The sequence below is a fragment of the Gobio gobio genome (assembly GCF_949357685.1).
Source record: "Gobio gobio genome assembly, chromosome: 9".
Taxonomy (NCBI): domain Eukaryota; kingdom Metazoa; phylum Chordata; class Actinopteri; order Cypriniformes; family Gobionidae; genus Gobio; species Gobio gobio.
This window is the reverse complement of record NC_137115.1, coordinates 50,453,011-50,475,703: the sequence shown is the minus strand read 5'-3', so window position 1 is coordinate 50,475,703 and position 22,693 is coordinate 50,453,011. Positions and strand designations below refer to the sequence as shown.

Sequence of the window (22,693 nt, the reverse complement as noted above, 5' to 3'; positions counted from 1 at the left end):
TCTGGATTTAAATATTCTTGGAAACATTTGGGATAATGTTAGTAGCCTACAAGTCAACAAATGATATACCAATGTTCGAGTGAATTTTGGATATTTTAATCCATATTGTGCCTTTAACTAACGGATGTCGTCCTTTTCTCGGCGTTTCTGAAACTCTAGAGTCATCGTGTGGAAAACATTAGTACTGCAGACATTTGTGTTTTCGGCCAGTTTTGGGAGCGGTCTGCTTCAACAAAACAAACAGTGATTGGATAATAACTGTTTCACCGAGCAACCCGATTCGACGGAGTACGTTTTCCCCGCCCACTGAAAGACTCATAACAGATTATTATTGGTTGAATTCAAGATCCCGCCCAATTACCGGTGTTTTATTGGCTCAAAGGTAAATATGGGTGGGTAGAATCTTCCAGAATCAAGCGGTGTGGTCTGTGACGGAAGAAGACCTTTTCATTTAGAGCTGAAACAAACAGTAGATACTCGTTTTGGGGTTTGATTTCTGAACACAGGCCTTAAAGTATTGGATCGTGTGTAACTGGCGATATCTGAAGCAGTGGATAACGCGACGATCTTGTCACGTGAGTGAGTGCATGTAAATATTGGCTAGCCATAGCAACCAGCAAGATAGCAAAAATCAAACTTTCAGTGGAAGACGAGACAAGATAACAGTTCTGTCCAGACTTCTGTATTTTGCTGTGTGTTGTTTTTCAGCTCGACCACACACACACCCACACCAGCAGCAGCAGCATCAGACTTTGCTTAGTAACCGAAGATGGACGGGACCGTGACCGTCATCACCAACCCCACCGTGTCCGTGCGGGTGACCAGCACCGTCAGCTCCTTCGAGGTCAACCGGAGATTCAACCGAAGCGTCACGATCGCAGAGTTTAAGGTGCGTCAGTGCAGATCATGCGTCATGATAATTATGATAAATGCTTACCTTTTAAAATATGTCCATAACTTCTCAGTGTTATTTAAAATGTCAAAAAACAGATTTGGTTCTTATTTTCTAAAGCTATGGATATAATGCGACAATATTGTCAAATCACAGCTAAGAACAGGGGCGTTGCCATCATTTCAGAAGTGTGTGTGTGTGTGTGTGTGTGTGTGTGTGTGTGTGGGGGGTGGGGGGGGGGGTGTATTGCCAGGTTTTATTTGACCTTTGTCTAAGTGACAGATTTTATAAATTTTTGTATTTCATCTCTTGCTTTTAATTCGGAATCAAATACACTGCTGAACAAAAACCATTAATATCTATATGTTATGTCAGTTTTATTATTGGTTTATGTGCTACAAACACTTTTGCATTAATTCCTCATGGATTTTGTACTGTAAAAAAGGAAAATATACAGTACCTGAAAAGTTTTGATACATTACAGTTGTTTAATGTTATAGAAAGAAGTCTCTCCTTTTCATCAAGGTCAAACATGCAGTAAAAACAGTAATGTTGTGAAATATTATTACAATTTAAAATCGCTGTTTTCTATGTGAACATATATTAAAACATAATTTATTCCTGTGATCAAAGCTGAATTTTCAGCATCATTCATCCAGTCTTCAGTGCCACATGATCCTTCAGAAATGGTTCTAATATGCTCAAGAAACATTTCTTATTATTATTATTATAATAAATGTTGAAATCAGTTCTGCTGCTTCATATTTTGTGTGAAAACCATGATAACATTTCAAAGATTTGTGGTAAGATTAAAAAAGGGAGATATTAATACTTTTAATCATCAAGCATGCATTCAATTGATCAGAAGTGACAGTGAAGATGTTTGTTACAAAAGATTTCTGTTTAATAAATGCTTTAATAAGGGCCAGATTTACTTAACAGGGCAAATTAGTGAGAGCGCAATTCCATAAAAAAACACTGATGGTAGTGAAAGTTCAGCACGTGATCTACTGATGACACGCAAATTAAGGAACTCAGTCGGATTATTTCTATAATGACCAACACAATCTACCAGTTAGCGTCTGGTTGAAGACATGCTTTTTGGGCGGTAAATAATGGCGCAAACTCCAGTAAACTGACGAGCACAAACCTTAGTAAATCACCTTGTGTGATTCATTTAATACTCTTCTCCTCTCATAAATGTTGCATCTGAACGGGAAACTCCTACAAATGCATATGCAATAATGTCAGCTGCAAAAATAACCCTGTCCACGCTTTTTCAGCGCTCATTCTTCACTGCGTGTCTTTAGTAAATCCTGACAGTAGTTAGACGAGGGTTAGTAGTTAGAACGCCAGAAGAGGGTTTGTGCTGGTGCAAGCTGTTAGTAAATCTGGCCCTAAATAGGAGGACTGATTATAGCTGGACATAACTGTTGGTTTTTTTCAGTCGATTTTTAATATATATTATCATTGTGTCTTTAGTAAATCCTGACGGTAGTTTAATGCCAAAAGAGGGTTTGCGCTGGAGCAAGCTGTTAGTAAATCTGGCCCTAAATGTACTAAATAAATGCTGTTCATTGAACTTTGTTCATCAAAGAATCCTGAAAAATAAAATGCATTACAGTTTCCACAACAATTTTAAGCAGCACAACTGTTTTCAACACGGATAATAATCAGAAATTACATTTAAATAACATTAAAGGAATAAATTACATTTTAAAATGTTAATCACTTAGAAAACAGCTATTTTAATTTGTAGTAATATTGAGCAATATTACTGTTTTTATTGTATTTTTGATTAACCCTTCTCCGGCCTTACACTCAGAGTCTTTGGGGTCTCCACAGACCCCAGGCAACAAAATGTGATTTTGTAACAAAACAATTGTTTATTTTAGAAAAATTTTAATTTTACCCTGTTTATTAATGTTTTTACTTAACATCTGTGCAGTTTTGGAGTATTTATAATGCGTTTAAAATTTATAAATACATTTAAAAAAAAAATGTTTTTAATGGATTTTCACACAAAATCATTTATGTAAAATTCACTTTGTAAAAGACCCAAATTTCTAACTTTCATTCGTGGGGAAACATGGATAATTTGACAGGGTTTAGTGTAACATTTTTGCCCATCTTTTGGAAAAAAGTTTTAAAATAAAAAAATAAGACTTTTAGCAGTAAATGGCTGCAGAGCTCCACTATTTGCTATGTGCTATGTTATGAAATCACAATTATAACAATTAAAATTAATTAATTTTGTCAAAGTTTAGCTTTTTTTTTTACTGATAAAATCTTTTTTCCCCATGATGTTACATTATGATTACAATCAAACCTGAACTAGAGAAAAGTTGGAGTCTTTAGATGTTATCATTTATTTCAAACATATGATTTTCTTTTAATTCTACAAATTTAATCTACACTTCAATTACTGACTGTGACAGAACAAACATAAACAGAAATGAACAGTTATGTTACATATTGAGTAAAAAATACACGACATGAACATCAAAATGCAATGAACTGAACCGCAATAACAAATGTATTCCTGTGTGTGTGTGTGTGTGTGTGTGCATGATCATTTTGCATTGTGGATGTTTTATGCATTTTTGGAAGTGTGCCACTTCATTTCTGTATGCGTGTTCTATGTTGTTTCTGTTTTTGAGGATGAATTTTGTCCATTTTCTAAGCGGGGTCTCCCAGAGTGTGACTTTTTTTGTATCACGAACATAAAAACAGATATCAATCCACTTTTTTTTCCAATCCACAAAAGACCCCGAAGACCGGAGAAGGGTTAAATAAATGCAGCGTTATTGAGTATGAGACTTCTTTCAAAAACTTAAAAAAGGCTGTCAATTAGCACTGCATTATTCATATACTTTGTCAATAAATACCTTGATGTGACTTTAAAAAACGCAAAAATGTCTGCCCACATTTACACTTTCGTATTCTACGCCCATGGCCAAGAACATACTCTTGCTTGATTGCTAATATTTATGCTAATATTTTATTTTTGTAGGGTAGAGTGGCTCTGTAACAATTGTGTAAAACATGCATTCTGTCCATGATTATAAAAATGGCAGTCAGATAAAATGTGAAAACATTGCACCTTTAGGGGTACATCAGCTTGTCTCTGGGGCAATAACCTTAAAGGGACCGTTCACCCAAAACATTAAAATTCACTCCAAGCCCATTAGACTTTTGTTCATCTTAATAAAATATGAGAGATTTCGGTCTCTCCATTGAAAGTCTATTCACCCGGAACATTCATAAAGAGGTTGTTAAATAAATCCTTATGAATCAAGCAAGCGTCAGCATTTTGGGTGAATAGACTTTCAATGCAGGGAGAGAAATCTCTCATGTTTCATTAAAAATATCTTCTATTGTGTAACCAAAGATGAGAAAATCTTATGGGTTTGGAACGGCATGACTGAGTGAATGATGACAATTTGTGGGTGAACTATCACTTTAAAGGTAGGCGTTTAACAATGTATTGTTTGTTTGACAATGTATTGCAATACAAAAATGCAACAGTATGTTTTGTGGGTAATGACATCCTGTATAGTTCACCCAAAATGAACGTTTTGACCAATTTAGTTTAGCATAAAATATAGTAAACCTAATCGAAACACTGTCAAGTAATACCAAATTAAACATTTTAATGCACAGTATTTTTTATGAGCTTTGGTTGTTCAAAGTATCGCAAAATCAGTGACATGAGTGTATTGTTACACCCCAACTTAAAGGGACAACATTGTCAACCCCTTAAAGGTGCGTATTTTTATATAGAGTATGAATATGAAGCCTTAAGTTACTACTAGGATCCATTCAGGGGTAAATAAGGCTAGAGGTACTATTTTTGTCCAATTGTTATATGAATGTATTACATCCACAAGCCAATCAAAAGTGCTAGGTTCTATTTGGAGTCATATTGATGTTTTAGTTTATTTTCGTCTGACTTGAGATTTGTGTTTGTTTTGCAGAGTAAACTGGAGATGATTGTGGGCACCCCAGCCGCCTGTATGGACCTTGATCTATTCAGCACTTCAGACAAGTTCTTACAGAAGCTAGATGACAATGAAGCCCTGCTCGGCTCCTATCATGTGGATGATGACTGCAGAATACATGTGGGTATCGACTCCTTTCTGACAGCCCGTCGACACAGAAATCAACTGACATCACAAAACTGTAGAAGTGATGTGAGATGATGGTTTTTGAAACCGTTTTGCTGGAATTACTAAAGATTTAATTTTTCTACTACGCAGGTTACCGACCGCAGTGGGGCGCAGAGCGGAGAGTTCACGGATTTGTCGAAGGTGGAGAAGTTTGAGATCTCTGATGATGCCTATGAAAAAAGGGCAGGTAATCTAAACATGGCCTCCAATTTCTGCCTGTGTCACATTTGATGAGTGATTTAAATGTATATAGCGACTTGCACCGACCGCTCAAATTGGGAGTCATTTTTTCCCTCATTGTGACAAACACCTCAGTGAAACCTCTGTCAGTCGTTTGCTGATTGAATTGTAGCAGATCGACGAAATGTGAGATTGCAGTTGATTGTAAGAAAGGGGAATGTTTAAGCGGACTAAATGATTGAAGTTCTGCATATGTCAGCAGAGAGTCTGTCATTTCATGTGTATGTATATACACCGATCAGGCATAACATTGATATATTGTGTTGGTCCCCCTTTTGCTGTCAAAACAGCCCTGACCCTTCGAGGCATGGACTCCACTAGAACCCTGAAGGTGTGCTGTGGTATCTGGCACCAAGATTTTAGCAGCAGATCCTTTAAGTCCTGCAAGTTGCGAGGTGGGGCCTCCATGGATCGGACTTGTTTGTTCAGCACATCCCACAGATGCTCGATTGAATTGAGATCTGGGGAATTTGGAGGCCAAATCAACACCTCAAACTCGTTGTTGTGCTCCTCAAACCATTCATGAACCATTTTTGCTTTGTGACAGAGCGCATTATCTGCTGAAAGAGCCACAGCCACCAGGGAATATCGTTTCTATGAAAGGGTGTACATGGTCTGCAACAATGGTACGTGTAACATCCACATGGATGTTAGGACCCAAGGTTTCCCAGCAGCATCAATGAGCCTTGGCCGCCCATGACCCTGTCGCCGGTTCACCACTGTTCATTCCTTGGAGCACTTTTGATAGAGACTAACCACTGCAGACCGGGAACACACCATAAGAGCTGCAGTTTTGGAGATGCCATGACAATTTGGCCCTTGTCAAACTCTTGGCAAGTTTTCTTGCTTCTAACACATCAACTTTGAGGACAAAATGTTCACTAGCTGCCTAAAATATTCCACCCACTAACAGGTGCTGTGATGAAGAGATAATCAGTGTTATTCACTTCACGTGGTCATAATGTTATGCTTGATCGGTGTATATATGTATATGCATGGATGAATCACAATTACCTCAACATGCATTTAGAAAAAAGAGGGTCAATATTATCCATTATCCATTTCATCTCATTCTGCCTTTAAACATTTCTTTGACATTTATGTGTGATGTAATACTGACATTTCTGATTGCATTTTTTTTACTGCTTTATCACATAAAATGCATAGCTCCAATAAATTCAAGTAGCTTAAAACCATTGAGAAATCTGGATCACACATATTTTAAAGGCCTTTGCCGCTATTGTAATGTCTGTTCTCTCTAAAATATGTTAGAAAAGCAAATATCTAAACTTTTCTATTTTCATACATGCCAGATTCGGTACGGAGCTTCAAGAAGAATATGAGGTTTGGTCGTTTTAATGAGGAAAACCGAGCCAAGCAAGAAGAGGCTCTTGCTAAGAAAGAAGAAGAAGAGATGGCGGCGGCTGACGCCATCACTGTTGGAAACCGCTGTAAAGTTGAAGTTCCTGGGCAACCCACCAAGATTGGCACTGTTATGTTTGTGGGTAAGCTTACCATCATTTTCATATCACACCTCTTAGATCAGGGCTCAGACAGCGCAGCAGAATTGAGTTCTCTTTCGTGCTTGAACAAACAATAACACACAGAATTATGTCGAAATTCCCAGTTTTGTCGAGTATTATCATAAGAGCAGTCTTAAATAAGCGAATTAACGTCATGAACTTAGAGTTGTGACAGCGCGTCATGTTCGACAGCGACAGATCTTAAAGACACGACATCCTAATAAACCAGTTGCTGTGATGTCTGTCATTAATGTTAATCAAAGAACAAAGGTAACAGAGAAAAATGTGTTTTTGATAACTTTATTCAATTTCTGTACATGTCTAACAGGTAGGAAGGCCACAGGTAAATATGACATTTATTATAATGGGTTCATGTGACGATTGTTTTAAGTTAAGTTTTTTTTATTTAAAAAAAAAAAAAAGAATAAATGTTGAAATTGATGTAGCTTTGAATTATACTGTAATGTTGAATGTCTATCATCAATGTTTCATAGAGACATCAGTTGCTGTATTAGTGTCTGATACTGGCCTTCATTCATAAAAAGATGCCATTACAACAAATATTTAAAATATACTGTCTTTAAGTAGTTTCTACATTACACAGAGTAACTGTGACATTATCATCATATGAAAATATTAACTTTTTTTTAAATTGTGGTGCAGATAAATAATTTATACTGTAAAATTCCATAGAAAAACAAGAATTGTCCATTTTGATTTCATGGTCAGTGTTGGGGGGTAACGCATTACAAGTAACTTGAGTTACTTTACTAGTTACTTGAAAAAGTAATTGATTACGTAACTCATTACTTTTCAAATTTACAACAAAATATCGGAGTTATTTTTTCACATTTATTTGACTGACAGCTCACCTGTCCCCATGTTGAGAAAAATTGAGAGTAAGTGCAGAGGCGTTGTGTGTAAACATGATGGTTATTGTAGTTCTAGACTAAATGCACGCCCGTATGTGGTTTTTTGTTTTTGTAATAAACAGGTGTTATTTTAAGTAATGACGGCCAATAATTTGAATCCGGACCTCTGTATTTTTCCGATGTGCAGGCTATAAATGTTGTGAAATAATTGCCTATAGTATTACTTAAATGCAGCAGATATTGCACAGAACCAAGATCTTCTCATCTGAGCTGCCTGCGGTCTGTCACCGCTCGTCAACGTCAAAACATTTAAGAGGACCAATCAAAACAAAGTAGGCGGGCTTTACGTTCACTGAAGGTGCTGAGCGCAAATTCCAGCAAGCGGCCATAGTGCGAGATAAGCTAGAAGTCGCTTAACTAAACATTTCATATTTGGCAGCTGTTTTTAGGAATGAAATGTTAAACTACTGATAAAAATAATCAGGCAAACTAATAAACCGGTGTCTAATTTTACCATTTTTAATTTAAAATGGGTATATATACGTATATAATTTACGTGATTGAATGTAATAATTAGCAACTGTCAATGTGAGAGGACAAGAAACATTAACAAATCCGTTTTCTTCATATAATGCATACGATTAATTATGAATGTGTACATATTGTGAATTAATAAAAAAAAAATTCTTAGAAAGTGATTAATAAAAAATATTCTAAATATAAATTGACCCTATGTTTTGTTGACCTGCTTTAGGAGGGGAAGAGAGGGCAAGATAAGGAGAATGAGAGAAAAAGAAAGTGTGATGGAGATGAGGAGAGAGCAGGAATATTGACAAATAATTTACTGCCCACTGACTTAGTTTTAAAGCTATTTCTCAACAACAAAAAAATGGCCTTCAAACGTCTTAAAATGCACATGTAGATCAGAGAAATCAAAATGTTCTCGGGGGAACATACCTCAGACCCCCCCCCCAACTACTAGGGTGTGTGTGTGCAGCAAAGTATAGGCCAAATAATTAAAGCACCTTTGTTTTCTGACCAATTATACGTTAGTGATCCTACAAATGTACATTTAGTGACTTCTACAAAACTTCATGTTTCGCAACATGAATCAAACACGTTAGCTTCTAGTTCTGTCACGTGAATTTGTAATTTAAACTTTGTGGGGAAGTTTTGATTATCCATGCCAAATAGTGTGTGTTTGGACTGAAAAAGGTGGTACATGATCTTGGTTAGAAATTTGACAACATTGTAGTAAATATGACGTGAAAAAGGTCCACTTTTTGGGGAAAAAAAAGAACCGCCACTAGGCTGGCTACGGGTCTGAAATGTGAGCATTTGTTCATCTCACGTGCACAATAAAGATTCAGTACTCCTCAAAATGAATAACATCAGTCAAATGCAAAATCAGAATACTATACAAACCTCCAATAATTAAATGTTAAATAAAACCGATATTTTTATGCATTTAATCTACCTTTATTGACCAATGTCTTGCTGATGACCTTTGATTCCATTAAACCATGAGCAAAAATTACTGATTTCTTTGTTTTTATTGGTAACTTTTTTTTCTCCTGCGTCATATTCTTCCATTATCCAGAATGGCCCTCTAATGTTCGACCTTAGCCTGAAGCTTATTATTTCAATTTTGGTTTGAAGAGGTCTTTACATTTGCACAAAAATAGAACTTTTTTTGTTATAAAAAACAAAACAAGCCCAGTCCAGGTGAGAAAAAGTAACGCAAAAGTAATGTAACGCATAACTTTTCTTAGAAAGTAACTAAGTAACTCAATCAGTTACTTTTTTAAGGGAGTAACGCAATATTGAAATGCATTACTTTTCAAAGTAACTTTCCCCAACACTGTTCATGGTAACTCCCTGAGGTTTTCCGACAAAATAAAAGCACTATGTTTTAAAGCAAAGAGTTTAAGTTAATTTTACTATTAGTTCTGTATTTAAAAGTATATAATTTTTAACATAAAAATAGCTTTTTACATTACAGTAGTGGTACGGCAATAGCTATGCATTTCTTTATTCATTTTTGTAATTTAAATAATAGCTCAAGTTATTTTTAATAATAAAAGTAGTAATAGTAATTATTATATTGTTGTATAGTTCTATTGAATGGGCAGGTTTTCCTTCTATTTTGTCCTTGACTCATGCCTGTTTATTGCAATGCTTTCCTTGTTTTCAGGTACGGTAGATTTCAAGACAGGCCACTGGATTGGTGTCAAATATGATGAGCCGCTTGGGAAAAATGACGGCAGGTTGGTGCTCGCACAAGTTATTAATGTTTATGAAGAAGACCAGCATGCCTCAGAAAATGACAAATGTGACCCTTAGGCCGCGTGTCCACCAAAGCGATTTTAGCCGACTGAAAACGTCTCACTGTGAAAACTGCTTGTTTTCATCTGTTGACCTTGTACAGTACCAGCAGAATGTGGCGGTTGGTCCGTGTTGTATTTGTCCCGCCCCTCCTCCACTGTGATTGGACAGCTGGGTGAAAAGTGACCGTGATGAGCGCTGCGTTTTACTCGAAGTTGAACATTCTTCAACTCTCGGCGACCAGTAAAAACGCTGAGCGCTCAGCTCTTGAACGTGAAATACTCGCTCAGCGCCTCGTTACGCTCATGGCGTTCTAAAAAATGTGGCACTCCCATTGAAAACAATTGAAAAAACGCTTTGGTGGACATGCGCCCTTGAACCTTACAAGAGAGTCTAACTGATGCTTCATGTTTGTCTTGATTTAGTGTGAATGGGAAACGTTACTTTGAATGTGAGCCAAAGTACGGCGCCTTCGTGAAGCCCCTCTCAGTAACGGTGGGAGACTTCCCTGAAGAGGACTATGGTTTGGATGAGATGTAAGCCTCACTTGATGAGCAGTCAGAAGCATCTGAAGAAAGGTCGTTCGACCCCACGCAGTGAGACATCACTGCTGCGATAGAAGGTTTTCTGTCGTCAATGCAGATCATTTTGTTTCAGGCTGGTCTGGAAGAGATCAGCCAAAATTCTACTTTAATTTCCCGTGGCAAACTCAAGAAATGATCTAAAACGCATCTGTGCCCTGGCGACTGGAAGTAACCAGTAAGGTAAAAGTGAGAACCTCAGTCGAGGTCTGCGTAAAGAATCTAGTTGAGCTCTAAAAGCATTCACTTGCATGTTGAATGTTCATTATTGAATTCCAAAGTTCTGCAGCTAGTTTGAGCCCAGGCTGAATCATTTGACTTCAAACTAACCACAACAGAAAAAGTTCACGTTTTTGCAATTCTGTACACACTGTATTGTATAAATGTCTTCATTCCTCCTTATTCTGCGGCCTACGACATTCTTATACATTCTCTCAGGCACTTTAGCGATTAGCTCACAAATGAGTTGTATAATATAGAATCCTGTGGCCTCAGTTTTCCATGGTTCTGTATTTTCGGTGTAAATTACTGAAATGTGACGAGAATTCTTGCCTTTGTTTTGTGAAAATTGGCACGCATGTCAAATTCACGTTTAACAGGAAGCCTTGTTTTTATGGAATTCTGTGTTTAGCAAAATTTCTGTATGTTTCAAATAAATCAATGCACCAATTTCGGACATCCTGCAGACATATTATTGTCTTTTTTCTGAAACTGCCTTAATATGCAGCATGGGACACTTTGCACTGGAAAACACTGGTGTAGTACAGCCCTAAAATCTTGATAGTGGGCGATTTAAGCATTTTTGGTCCACATGATGTGATTGGTTTCATCTGAATGCCAGTTGCACACTATTTTAACAAATCAATGCTGAGTTAAAAGTAGGAATGTTGGACTTTAGACTAGGCACAAACATTGATTGTTGGAGACAGACATGCTAGAAAACTACTTGCATCTCTTCCTCCAATCACTCCATGTTTTGTCTTGATTTCCTAATATCTAAAAACGTCCTTGAATCAAGATACATTTACTTGAGAAGCAAAATTATTTAAGTCTTGTTTTCTGAAATAAGTGGGTGAGAAAAAATGAACATGACTTGATCATTTGTGGAATTTCTGGCTCATTTAAACGTGAGTGCACTTATTTTAAGTATAGGCTTGTGTATTACGATTTTATTTCCTCCCAGATTGTGATGGTTTGTAAAAAATAAAAGAGTTTCAAATCACTATCATTCTTGCCTGCACATTATTACTTCCAAACAAGCATCAGCTTGACTACAATCAACAAATATCCAGCAACAGTGGGCAGTTTTAGAGCACACACACACACACACACACATAGTGCAGACCAAACCTCCAGAAAAGACCACCTTTAGTCGTTACTGTTGGCAAGCTGTGTCGGTGTTTACTGGATATTAGAGTCGAAATTCGTGTAATAATTATAGAAGTTAACGCGTTTCGGTAAGAATCCAGACTCGGATAACTTTATCGCCTCAGCTCGCCATGACTCGTTTGGTGTGAGAATACAGGACTTTAGTTTATTGGTAGCGAAAATGAACTGCTGTTTGTGTTTAATCCTCATTAAATCCTGTCTGGTTCTGTCGTCGGGTAAGTTTCTCTTGTTTATTTGGTTTATAATAACTCTGTGGAAGCCTAACGGAAATTGCGAAAGCGTCCATTGTGTATACGTGTACACAGAACATTTGGGTTCTGTCTCAAATCTGAGTGAGCTCCCTACCTAGCTCCGACATTTAAGCTGGGCTTAAAATGAGTCAGTTTATTTAGTGCTACTCGCAAAGAATGTCACTATAACTATTGCTCATACGTTTATTTAACCTTTACAAAATTAATGAAAATGGACGATTCTTGTTATGACAATTGCGGTATTTTTTATTATAAATGATTCACCCTTGTACTTTTTTTTCTTTCTTCTGAAATCGTGCTCCTTTTAGTCTTTTAATCAAAACAATTTCCCTCTTGTAGTGACTTCTACCTCAACCCGGAGGATGCATTTTCAGGACCGCAGATCTAGGACCCTGGCAATGATGTAGTGGTTTAATTGACATATTGACCTAACTAACCCCTAGCCCTAAACTACCCATTGGTAACCCTGTTGAAATATTTAAACTAATTTAAGTAATTATGTTTAAAATGGCTTTGCCTGCTGTTAAAAATAAGGTGGAAACAGTTTGAATCAGGTCTCATCTGGTGAAGGACAGTTTGCTAGATGGCGCTGTCGCCACAAAAAAAAAAAAAAAAAAAAAAAAACCTAGGGTCCTAGGAATGCAGTCCTGAGACTGCTGCTGTCCTAAAAGTGCAGCCTCCGGTATTGCAGATAATATTGATGAGATCACAGCATAGCAAACCATTCCCCATGGACAAAATCAAGTCCTGCCCTACATTTTGTCTTGTCCGAAATTATGGAAGCTTGTTTCCAGCCAGGAAAATGTTTGAGCTGTTTTAACTCAAAGCAACTTGCACTGACAGATCTTGAAATATGCCAATGTCATTATTTTGTCTAAAGATGCACACCACAATGTTTTTTTCTAGGGCATTTTTATAAAAGCTACTTAAATGCTCTAATTTAACTAATGCCTTATATTGGCCAGGCATTCTCAACCCTGGTCCTGGAGGGCCACTGTCCTGCTGAGTTTAGCTCCAGCCCTAATCAAGCACACCTGAACCAGCTCATTAAGCTCTTCAGGATTACAAGAAAGCTACAGGCAGGTGAGTTTGATCAGGAATGGAGCTAAACTCTGCAAGACTTATGCTGCGTTCCAGGCAGGTTTTTGAGCCCGTAAATTACAACTTCAAACCACGACTCACGACTTTGTAGTGTTCCAGGCAAAGTCACGCCAAACTGCCTGAGCGCAAGGAATCGTTTGGTAGTTTGATGTAAACAAAGCATGGCGGACCGTACGGGGTGTATGCTCATTTACAATCATTTCTATCGCCAAAGGTGCTTACTCCTTGCTTATTTGAGGGAAACGGAGGAGAAAAACGGCGCAGACGGCAAGAAAAGCTGTTATACCTTTTATTTTACGTTATTTGTTTCATAAACACTGCATCCGCAGGGGCTGCCATTGTTGTTTCGCGAGCTATGTGACGTCAGATCTCGTAACTGGGAGTACATCGATCTAGTACGAGTTCACGGGTGGGAAGTCACGGGTTTGGCTGCCGTTCCAGTGCACTTTCACGGGTAGAAGGTTGGAAAAACACGGGTTACGAGTTGCCTGGAACGCGGCATAAGGCCCCGTCCACACGGAGACGCGTTTAGCTGTATACGTACATTTTTTTTGTAGTATCAGCGTTTCGTCCACACGGATCCGGTGTTTTGGGAGCATGAAACCGATTATTTTTTTTTAAACCGGGTCCAAGAGTGGATAAATCTGAAACCGACACCCTTGCGTTTTTGTGTGTACAGCCAATCCGTATATTTTGTGAAATGGTGATGTTATCACTCCACATCCCGCACGCGAAAGACTAGACAGGGATACATCGGGCACTGGGCATGCGCACATCAATATTGGGTCATTTAAATACTGTATTTGCATTATTGTAAGGGGTTGGGGTTGCTGTCGGTGTTACTAAAGCACAATCTGGTAAGTAGTACATTTATTTATTGTTATTTTATTGTGAGATTTTGCCTCACTTCCGACTGTTGCTGTAGTACTCCTTCTAGCCATCACTCTTCTCAGTTTTTAGTGTATTTCTGTGGCAGAATAACAGCGCCTCATACTGGTCTGGCATGCATACTACATAGTTTTGAGTCGGTTTCAGTGCTCTCGTGTGTACGCAGATATTTCTTGAAATGAGGGGGGAAAAAAAGATGGGATAGGGAAAGCTCTGGCTTCGTGTGGTCTAAGCCCTCTCTGTGAAACTGGGCCATAAAGTTGCAATACTGAGGAAAAAAACACTTTTTTTCACACGGAACTGCACGTTTATATCTCACAATTATGACTTTATAACTCTCAATTCTGATTTCATCTCACAATTGTGACTTTTTATCATCCAATTCAATTGTGAGAATTTTTTTTTTTAATTCAGTAAGCTTCCATAGAAATGACACATTCCCATATATATGTATACAGTAGTATGCGAAAAACAGCATGTAGCAAGATAATTGTCCGAATTCACAGTAGGGCTCACTCATAAAAGATTAGGCTAAATGTACCCGAATGACTGTTGAGATTCTGAAGTGTGCATATGATGGACACTTTACTATCCCATGAGGCAACGGGAGAGGATTTGTGAATGGGTGCTGTTAGAATGAACTTTTAGGTACACTATCCGTAGTCCAATGTTATGATGTGTGTATCTCTGCAGCACGAGATATATCGGGAGAATGCTCAAGGAAACACAGACACAGTGCAGTACTATAACATTCTCAAATTTATTAAGAAAGAATAATATAGGTGTAAGTAAAACAACATTCTTCAGGATGTCTTGAGCATCCAATCATGCTATTTAAAATCAAACCGTACCATACTTGATTTTATATTGAAATCCCATATAAGACATGTATGTGTGCAAAATGTGTGTATGTGTATCTTCAACGTCTGGCTGTGTGCGAATGTGTCCAAGGACTGCTTAATGTTTTGTCTGAGTGTGCGCACGTGCCATGGCAGAACAGTCAGGATTATACAAGGAAAGTTAAAAAGCTCAAGAAATAAGAAAATATTAACAGCTTTGTTTGAGTTGAAGCAGCGCTGCCCAGACCATATTTGTATTTCTGGTCTTTTTATTCTACATAAGTGGAGACCATGCTGTAGTTTTTGTTTATTTTGTTGGGAATAACCCAGTTAAACCCATTTCACCCAAACCCAAACAGTGGACAGTAGTACAATTTTCAAGTGTTTTTCTTTGGAAAACTTTTACTTCCAAAGCATAATATTGTACTTTTTAAGACACTACATTTCATACAGAATATAATTTACTTAATTACATAAAAAATTTAGTACTTTCTTACTTTTGCTCAAATATAGGTAGTTCAAAGATTTACTTGGGTACAAGAAAGTACTACATTTTTAATGTAATTAAGTATTAAATGTATATATAAAAAAATCAACTTTTATTTATGAAATGTAGTGCAGTAAAAGTTTTCCAAAGAAAAACACTGATAAAGTACAGACACTTGAAAAATGTACTTGAGTAGAAAGTAAAAATATTGGTCCTCTGGTAAATATTGGTCCTTAATAAGAAAAAATACCACTAGGATTTGCCAAAAGGTTGTCTAGGTCAGTAGTTATATTCAAAGGCCCAATGACTGTTCCAGTTGTTTGTGATTTATTGGATAAGGATTAAGGATAATGATTTATATATATATATATATATAATTTTTGCGCACGATTTCTACCTGATAAAATATTTTAGAGCTTGGTATAATTATAAAAATGTATATTCATTCTATAAATGCCCATGGTCTTATAACTTATTAATTTCTGTTTTTTTTTCAGTCTAGAAATCACATTTTTAATATAATATTACCTCATTAATCTAGGTTTTTTAGGACTGTAGGACCTTGGTTCTTCAAAGAAGTATCTGATAAATGAGAAGTGTCTGCAGTTTCTTAGTAGTTTGGTCCCATTTCAATGCTTGTTTTGTCTATTTAATTTTTTTTTTAAGTTGTCTGCAGGCCTCCTGGTTTGAGGACCGCTCTCTAGAGACTCTGCAGGAATATCATGTTCTCGAAGTAGTACACCAAATGAATCTCTTAAATCACACCATCTTTACTCAAGTTTTATATGAAAACAAAGATTGCAACATGCACAGGGTTGTGGGCCAGATGTGTGCTATTGCAGCAACATCTTATAAAAGTACTCTGATAGTGGCTTTTATTGTTATGAGAACCAATCACAAACAGGTTCTGCTGATCTGTATGTTGATCTCCATTCATTTTCCATATGCAGACATGAGCGCTGTCCCGGGTCATCCAGCTGGAGGAGAGACCGTTAAACCGTCTGTGAACACCGAGCTCCTCACAACAACGAGCAAACACCTGATTTCCGCATCTACAGGTACAGTCTGATTTTGTTGATTGCATGTTTCAACACACATTTTCCTTCATTAAAGAGAGTCAAGTTTACATTTTACAAATGATATTTAACAGGCGTTCCTGCAGCCGGTGCTCGGTTCCATGCGGCTAGTTTCGTTGGCGGTATGACGCTGGCGTTTATCCTCATACTGGCGGTCACTCTGGGCTACAGGTTGGCCTGTTCTCAACGGGATGTGCGCTACAGAGCCATGTGAGTATCACCAGAGCACTCTTTTCAGGTGTGTTCGACTTTATGCGGCTCATTGGCGTCTGATTTGCATAAAGCAGTGCATGCCGATACTATTTTTTTCAACTTGAGACGGTGCCGATTCCATGGAACAGTGTATGGCAAGCCGTTTTTACGTTTAATAATTTCCAAGATAAGAATTCTTGACATCAACAATTCAATTTTCACTAGTTACAGTTGCAAGAAAAAGTATTTGAACAGCTTGCAGAATCTGTGAAAATTTGAATAATTTGAACAAAATGCGTTATTTTTGTACTGTCCTGAATAAGATATTTTACATAAAAAAAAACTTTCACATATAGTCCAAAAAAATAGCACTGAGAATCAATGGTTCATAAACTTTTGAATGGGTAATTTTAATAAATTCAGCTGTGTCGTTCTCTGGATGATCCACGGCTGTGTGTGTGTTTTGTGATGGTTGTTCTTGAGTCTTGTTTGTCCTGAGCAGTTAAACTGCCCAATGTTCTTCAGAAAAATCCTCCAGGTCCTGCACATTCTTCAGTTTTCCAGCATCTTTTGCATATTTGAACCCTCTCCAGCAGTGACTGCAGGATTTTGAGATCCATCTTTTCACACTGAGGACGATTGAGGGAGTCAAACACAACTATTAAAAAAAAAGGTTGAAACATTCACTGATGCTCCAGAAGGAAATGCATTAAGAGCCGGGGGGGCTAAAACTTATTGAATTCGAAGATCAAGGTAAATTGTACTTAATTTGTCTTTTAGAAAACATGTAAGTGTCTTTTGTTGATTCTGAAGGGCAGTTCTAAACGAATTTTTTTTTTTTTTTTTAAACAAAATAAGTAAAATTTGGACCTCTTCATCGTGTTCAAAAGTTTTCACCCCCAGCTCTTAGTGCGTTGTTTCCTTCTGGAGCATCAGTGAATGTTTCAACCTTTTTTTTAGTAGTTGTGTTTGAGCCCCTCAATCGTCCTCAGTGTGAAAAGATGGATCTCAAAATCATACAGTCACTGCTGGAGAGGGTTATGCCAAAGATGCTGGAAAACTGAAGAATGTGCAGGACCTGGAGGATTTTTCTGAAGAACATTGGGCAGTTTAACTGATCAGGACAAACAAGAGTGTCAAGAACTACCATCACCAAACACACACACAGTCGTGGATCAACCAGGGAACGACACACAGTAATGACAATCAAGGGTTAATAAACTTCAGTCATTTTAATTAAATTCAGCTATTTTTTTGTCTTGTGTGGACTATATGTAAACACTTTTTTTATGTAGAATCTTATTCAGGACAGTACTAAATAAAAAAATAACGCATTTTGTATGATCTCTCTTATTTAGTTACAACTATTTACATTTTCACAGATTCTGCAAGCGGTTCACATACTTTTTTTTGCAACTGTAAATGCACATTTTTGACATCAGGAATTACTTTCCACTAGTAAAAATGTTAATTATTTTCTTTAATTTCTCAACTGGGATCAATAAACTACTACTACTATGGCAAGCCATCTTGACTTTTATTCATTCACAGGATATGAATTCTTGATATCAACAATTCAATTTCAACTTGTAAAACTGTAATTCTTGATATCAGTAATTTTCACTAGTGAAATGTCACCATATGCTGCTATTCAAATTTAATTCTTGCTATCAACAATTAAATTCCTCATATCAACAAAAGCATTTCTGATATCAAGAATTAAATTCCTGATCTAAAATGACTACTACTACTACATATCTGTAATTGTATTTTCACTAGTTAAATGTGACCATAGACTGCCATTCAAATTCAACTGTTGATGTCAAAAATGTATTTCTTGACTAGTTGAAATTCCAATTTCACATATCAGAACTTATTACTAAAAATCGGACTTTTTGATATCAATAATTACTTTGTTACTAGTAAAATAAATAAATTCTGATATCAAGAACTCAATTTTCACTAGTTGAAATGCTAATTATTGATATCTGTAAATTAATTTCAATGTTACATTTATTTCTGATATCTGAATGCATTTCTGATATCAATAATTTGGAGTGTTTTTAGATATCTGAAATGAATCACATTCCATGATATCAGAAATGAACATTGCTACTAGTAAAAAATAGCATTTTTGAAATCAATAATTCGATTGTCACTAGTCACAATCGTATTATTGATTTCAAAAATGCTATTTTTTACTAGTAGCAATTCAATTGTTGATATCAATAACAGACATTTGCACTAGTAAACCACGCAATTTTTGATATCAAAAATGATTTTTTTTCTGATGTGAAATTGGAATTTCAACTAGTAAAAAATCCACTCTTGATATCAACAATTGAATTTGAAAGGCAGACTATGGTGACATTTAACTACTGAAAATACAATGACAGATATCAAGAGTCAGAGTTTTTACTAGTTGAAATTGAATTAATCAAGAATTAGCATTTTAACTAGTGATATCAAGAATTCATACCATGACAATGAATAAAAGTCAAAATGGCTTGCCATACACTGTGACATATGGCATTAGTAAAGCGAGAGCGATTCAAGAGCCGTCGTGATTCGTTCTCGTTTAGTTTCTCCCGAGTGGCTGCTGTTTCATGATTGGCCGTATTCATTGGTGACACCGATCACGTGTTTCTCGTGTTTATTCTGACACCTTCAGTTCCTCACTAACACTCACAAATGAAATAATTATTTTTATAACAGCCCTTGTAATGTAATCCTGTAATGTTATGTTGTCATGTTTATCAAAAAACAAAAACAAAACCACTTTATTAGTAATTAAATAGTATGTTAAACTTTATTCTTGTAGATACAGGCACTTTATTAAAGGGATAGTTCAACCAAAAATGAAAATTTGATGTTTATCTGTTACCCCCAGGGCATCCAAGATATAGGTGTCTTTGTTTCTTCAGTAGAACGCAAATTACGGTAACAAAATCTGAGAGTAAAAAAAACATGCACAGACAAATCCATATTAAACCCTGCGGCTCGTGGCGACACATTGATGCCTTAAGACACGAAACGATCTGGCGTAGTTTACGTGTACAGACCTCTCTCACCGGAAGTGACCGCGCGCTCAAGGTTGTTGGACATAGTGGTGTATTAGAGGTAAAAATTATATAAATACTGTTCAGTTTCTCGCACAAACTGATCGTTTCGTGTCTTAAGACATCAATGTGTCGCCACGAGCTGCAGGGTTTAATATGGATTTGTCTGTGCATGTTTTTTTTACTCACATAGATTTTGTTACCGTTCACATGCGTTATACGACTGACAGACTGCAACGGTTGGAGATAAAAATCTTAATTTGTGTTCTACTGAAGAAACAAAGACACCTATATCTTGGATGCCCTGGGGGTAACAGATATTTTTGGGTGAACTATCCCTTTAAGCACAAACAGCGTGAGCCGAAGTCGAACACACCTATTGTTTAATGCAGAGTTTTCACATTTGCATTGATGTTTGCTCGTTTTAAAAAACATGAGGATATCCAGATATGAGTTTTTGATCCATGTACTTCTCAATGATGTATTACACATTACATATGAACATGTATAAAACATGGCTTAACATAACCTTGCTAATATATATTTCATGTCATTCAGTGAGGAACATGATGCCATCATTTAAAACGGAGCCACTGAGGAAATGCACGCCAAAACACATGCTTGTTATGATCTGAAGAGACATGGTTAATATGCATATGAAACGGAGGATGATTTGTTTGATACATTTTATATTTTAATCTTAAATGGGTTGTCCTGTGTTAGAAAATACATTTGAGTTCAAAATATTCACTACTAAAATGTAAAAACTGCTATCTGATCTAGTATTTGTACTTACACTATCTATACTCAGGGTTTCTGCATGTGTTACATTTAAGAGTTCTAGAAGGCCAAGTAAAGGAAATTTTAAGGAAGAAATTTAAGAAAAAAATGTCAACATGCTCTCTAAATGCAAATGTCTAGTGAGAAACACAAGAAGTAGTATTAGCAACACTTCCGAGTTTGTAAAATACAACTTCCAATAGATATCCATTACGTTTTAATTCATTTTATAGAAAAGAAGCTTGAATCTCTCTTCACAGAAAAGAGTTTTTTTTGCTCCGTATTTTAGTCTTGTTTTCCAGTACTGGAGATATAAACTTGATTTCTGTGAACATTATCAAAATGAAGTGAGTTTGAGTAAAACCATAACAAATATCTGCCAGTGGGCTCAAAAAAATCGACTTGATTCAAAGATTTGCTCTTGTTTTAAGTATAAACTGACTTTAAATCAAGATGCATTTACTTGAGATGTAAATTTGAAGATGTTTAGACATTTGTATTGGACAAATAAATACTGAGGACTATATATATATTTATTTGTTTTGTGCAACATTTAAAGGGGCCATGAAATGAGAAATCAACTTTCCCTTGAGCTTTTGATATATAAAAGGTCTTAATAGAAGAATATCCTGTAAGTTTCAGAGCTTGTTAGTCAAAGAAAACAAGAAATTTTAGTCTTGTTTTAGTTAGTCAAGAAATTTTATTGACAGTTGGCTCATCAAATGATCAATCTGCGAATGTGCTTCCCTGTGATGTCAGAGCAGCGAAATGCCCTCAAGACAAACGCCTAATTCTGTAGCCCCGCCCACCGACTTGTGCATTTCATGACGTATAGATAAATACTTATAGATAAATAACAGGCCTACGTGGAGCTAAACTGGATCAAACTTCCAAGCAATAAAGCGTATGGCATGTTTCAAATATTACATTAGCTCCTTTTGGATTCCAATATTAGGAATGCATGGTTGAATGTTATTTTTTACTGAAGATCCAGCTCAAAGACATTGCATTTGTTCGCTTCATTTCATTGTGGATTCATTTGTAAACGAGAGTGGATTTGCAGACGGGATAACTATGCTGTGGCTTCTGGATCTGACAGGATTAATGCAACACAATTATGTGAGTAAATGGTTTTATTTTATTTGTGATGGTATTGCATTGTTACGTTTGATATCTACTGATTATGTACCTGTCTAACTAAACATAACTTACCACGCGGTCACAGGCTGGAGTATCCTTTGTATTTGAGGTGTTGTTGGTTCATTGTGCTGCGATTCAAAAATTACAAAATGCAATCGCGGAAGTTTTGAACATGCTGATTTGTCTGAGGTGAAGTTTTGCTGATGCACAGTACTTGGCTTGTGGGTGCACGCGGTCGTCAGTTAGTTATGCACGATCCACGCACAATTAATTGTAGGTTGATGAGGGAGAAATCCTTGTGTTTGTTTGATAAAGACATTTTGCGAGCCCTGTGGGCGAATCATTTCGGTTGCCTTTTCTCCACATTGGAAGTTTTCAAAACAATTCCTAACGTGCCGAAGCTCATTATAATATGCAAAACTGTTATCCAATCATAGCAGTGGGCGTTTACGCCCAAGTCTTCAATGCGGCACACCCATAAAAACAGAGCGTTTCAAGAGTGAGGCTCAAAACCAGCGTCGAAAATAGCCTATTACTTATTATGATGTTTTTGAATGTAAAAACCACGCAGACGTCATAAGTTGACCTCAGCCAACAGTAATATATATATATATATATAAAATAAATAAATAAATAAGCCAGGTCATGACCCCTTTTAATGCCACGACTTTAAAAGGAACACACCGACTTTTTGGGACTTTATCTTATTCACTGTATCCCCCAGAGTTAGAGAAGTCCATACATACCATTCTCATCTCCGTGTGTGCCATAACTCTGTCTGACGCACCACCGCTAGCCTAGCTTAGCACAAAGACTGGAGGTTAACGGCTCCAGCTAGCCTACTGCTTGTGTACTAAGACCAACGGAAAATTAAAAGTTGTGATTTTTT

At 36.7% G+C, this 22,693-nt stretch overlaps 2 protein-coding genes across 3 annotated transcripts; both read left to right on the top strand.

The window, feature by feature from the left end:
• The first annotated feature begins 390 nt into the window (after positions 1-390).
• tbcb (tubulin folding cofactor B) lies at positions 391-11,829 on the top strand. 2 transcript variants are annotated; one of them, XM_079824698.1, is made up of 7 exons: positions 391-575; positions 709-889; positions 4,870-5,013; positions 5,152-5,248; positions 6,615-6,806; positions 9,891-9,963; positions 10,447-11,829. In XM_079824698.1, exons 2-7 carry the CDS (start codon positions 770-772, stop codon positions 10,559-10,561), a joined length of 741 nt encoding a protein of 246 aa, XP_079680824.1. In that variant the 5' UTR covers positions 391-575; positions 709-769; the 3' UTR covers positions 10,562-11,829. The 2 variants fall into 2 exon arrangements, with proteins under 2 accessions (XP_079680824.1, XP_079680825.1); XM_079824699.1 differs by having other exon boundaries at positions 395-579.
• A 26-nt stretch (positions 11,830-11,855) lies between these two features.
• tmem123 (transmembrane protein 123) lies at positions 11,856-21,881 on the top strand. The gene is made up of 4 exons (XM_079824697.1): positions 11,856-12,206; positions 16,508-16,615; positions 16,708-16,843; positions 20,443-21,881. The coding sequence occupies exons 1-4, from the start codon at positions 12,152-12,154 to the stop codon at positions 20,465-20,467; spliced, it is 324 nt and encodes a 107-aa protein (XP_079680823.1). The 5' UTR covers positions 11,856-12,151; the 3' UTR covers positions 20,468-21,881.
• Positions 21,882-22,693: the final 812 nt, after the last annotated feature.

Coding starts and splice junctions, on each gene's coding strand:
- tbcb (XM_079824698.1), top strand. CDS start 770: ATGGACGGGACCGTGACCGTCATCACCAACCCCACCGTGTCCGTGCGG. Junction 5,249..6,614: donor TGCCTATGAAAAAAGGGCAG/GTAATCTAAACA, acceptor CATACATGCCAG/ATTCGGTACGGAGCTTCAAG. Junction 9,964..10,446: donor CTTGGGAAAAATGACGGCAG/GTTGGTGCTCGC, acceptor GTCTTGATTTAG/TGTGAATGGGAAACGTTACT.
- tmem123 (XM_079824697.1), top strand. CDS start 12,152: ATGAACTGCTGTTTGTGTTTAATCCTCATTAAATCCTGTCTGGTTCTG. Junction 12,207..16,507: donor CTGTCTGGTTCTGTCGTCGG/GTAAGTTTCTCT, acceptor TTCCATATGCAG/ACATGAGCGCTGTCCCGGGT. Junction 16,616..16,707: donor CCTGATTTCCGCATCTACAG/GTACAGTCTGAT, acceptor GATATTTAACAG/GCGTTCCTGCAGCCGGTGCT.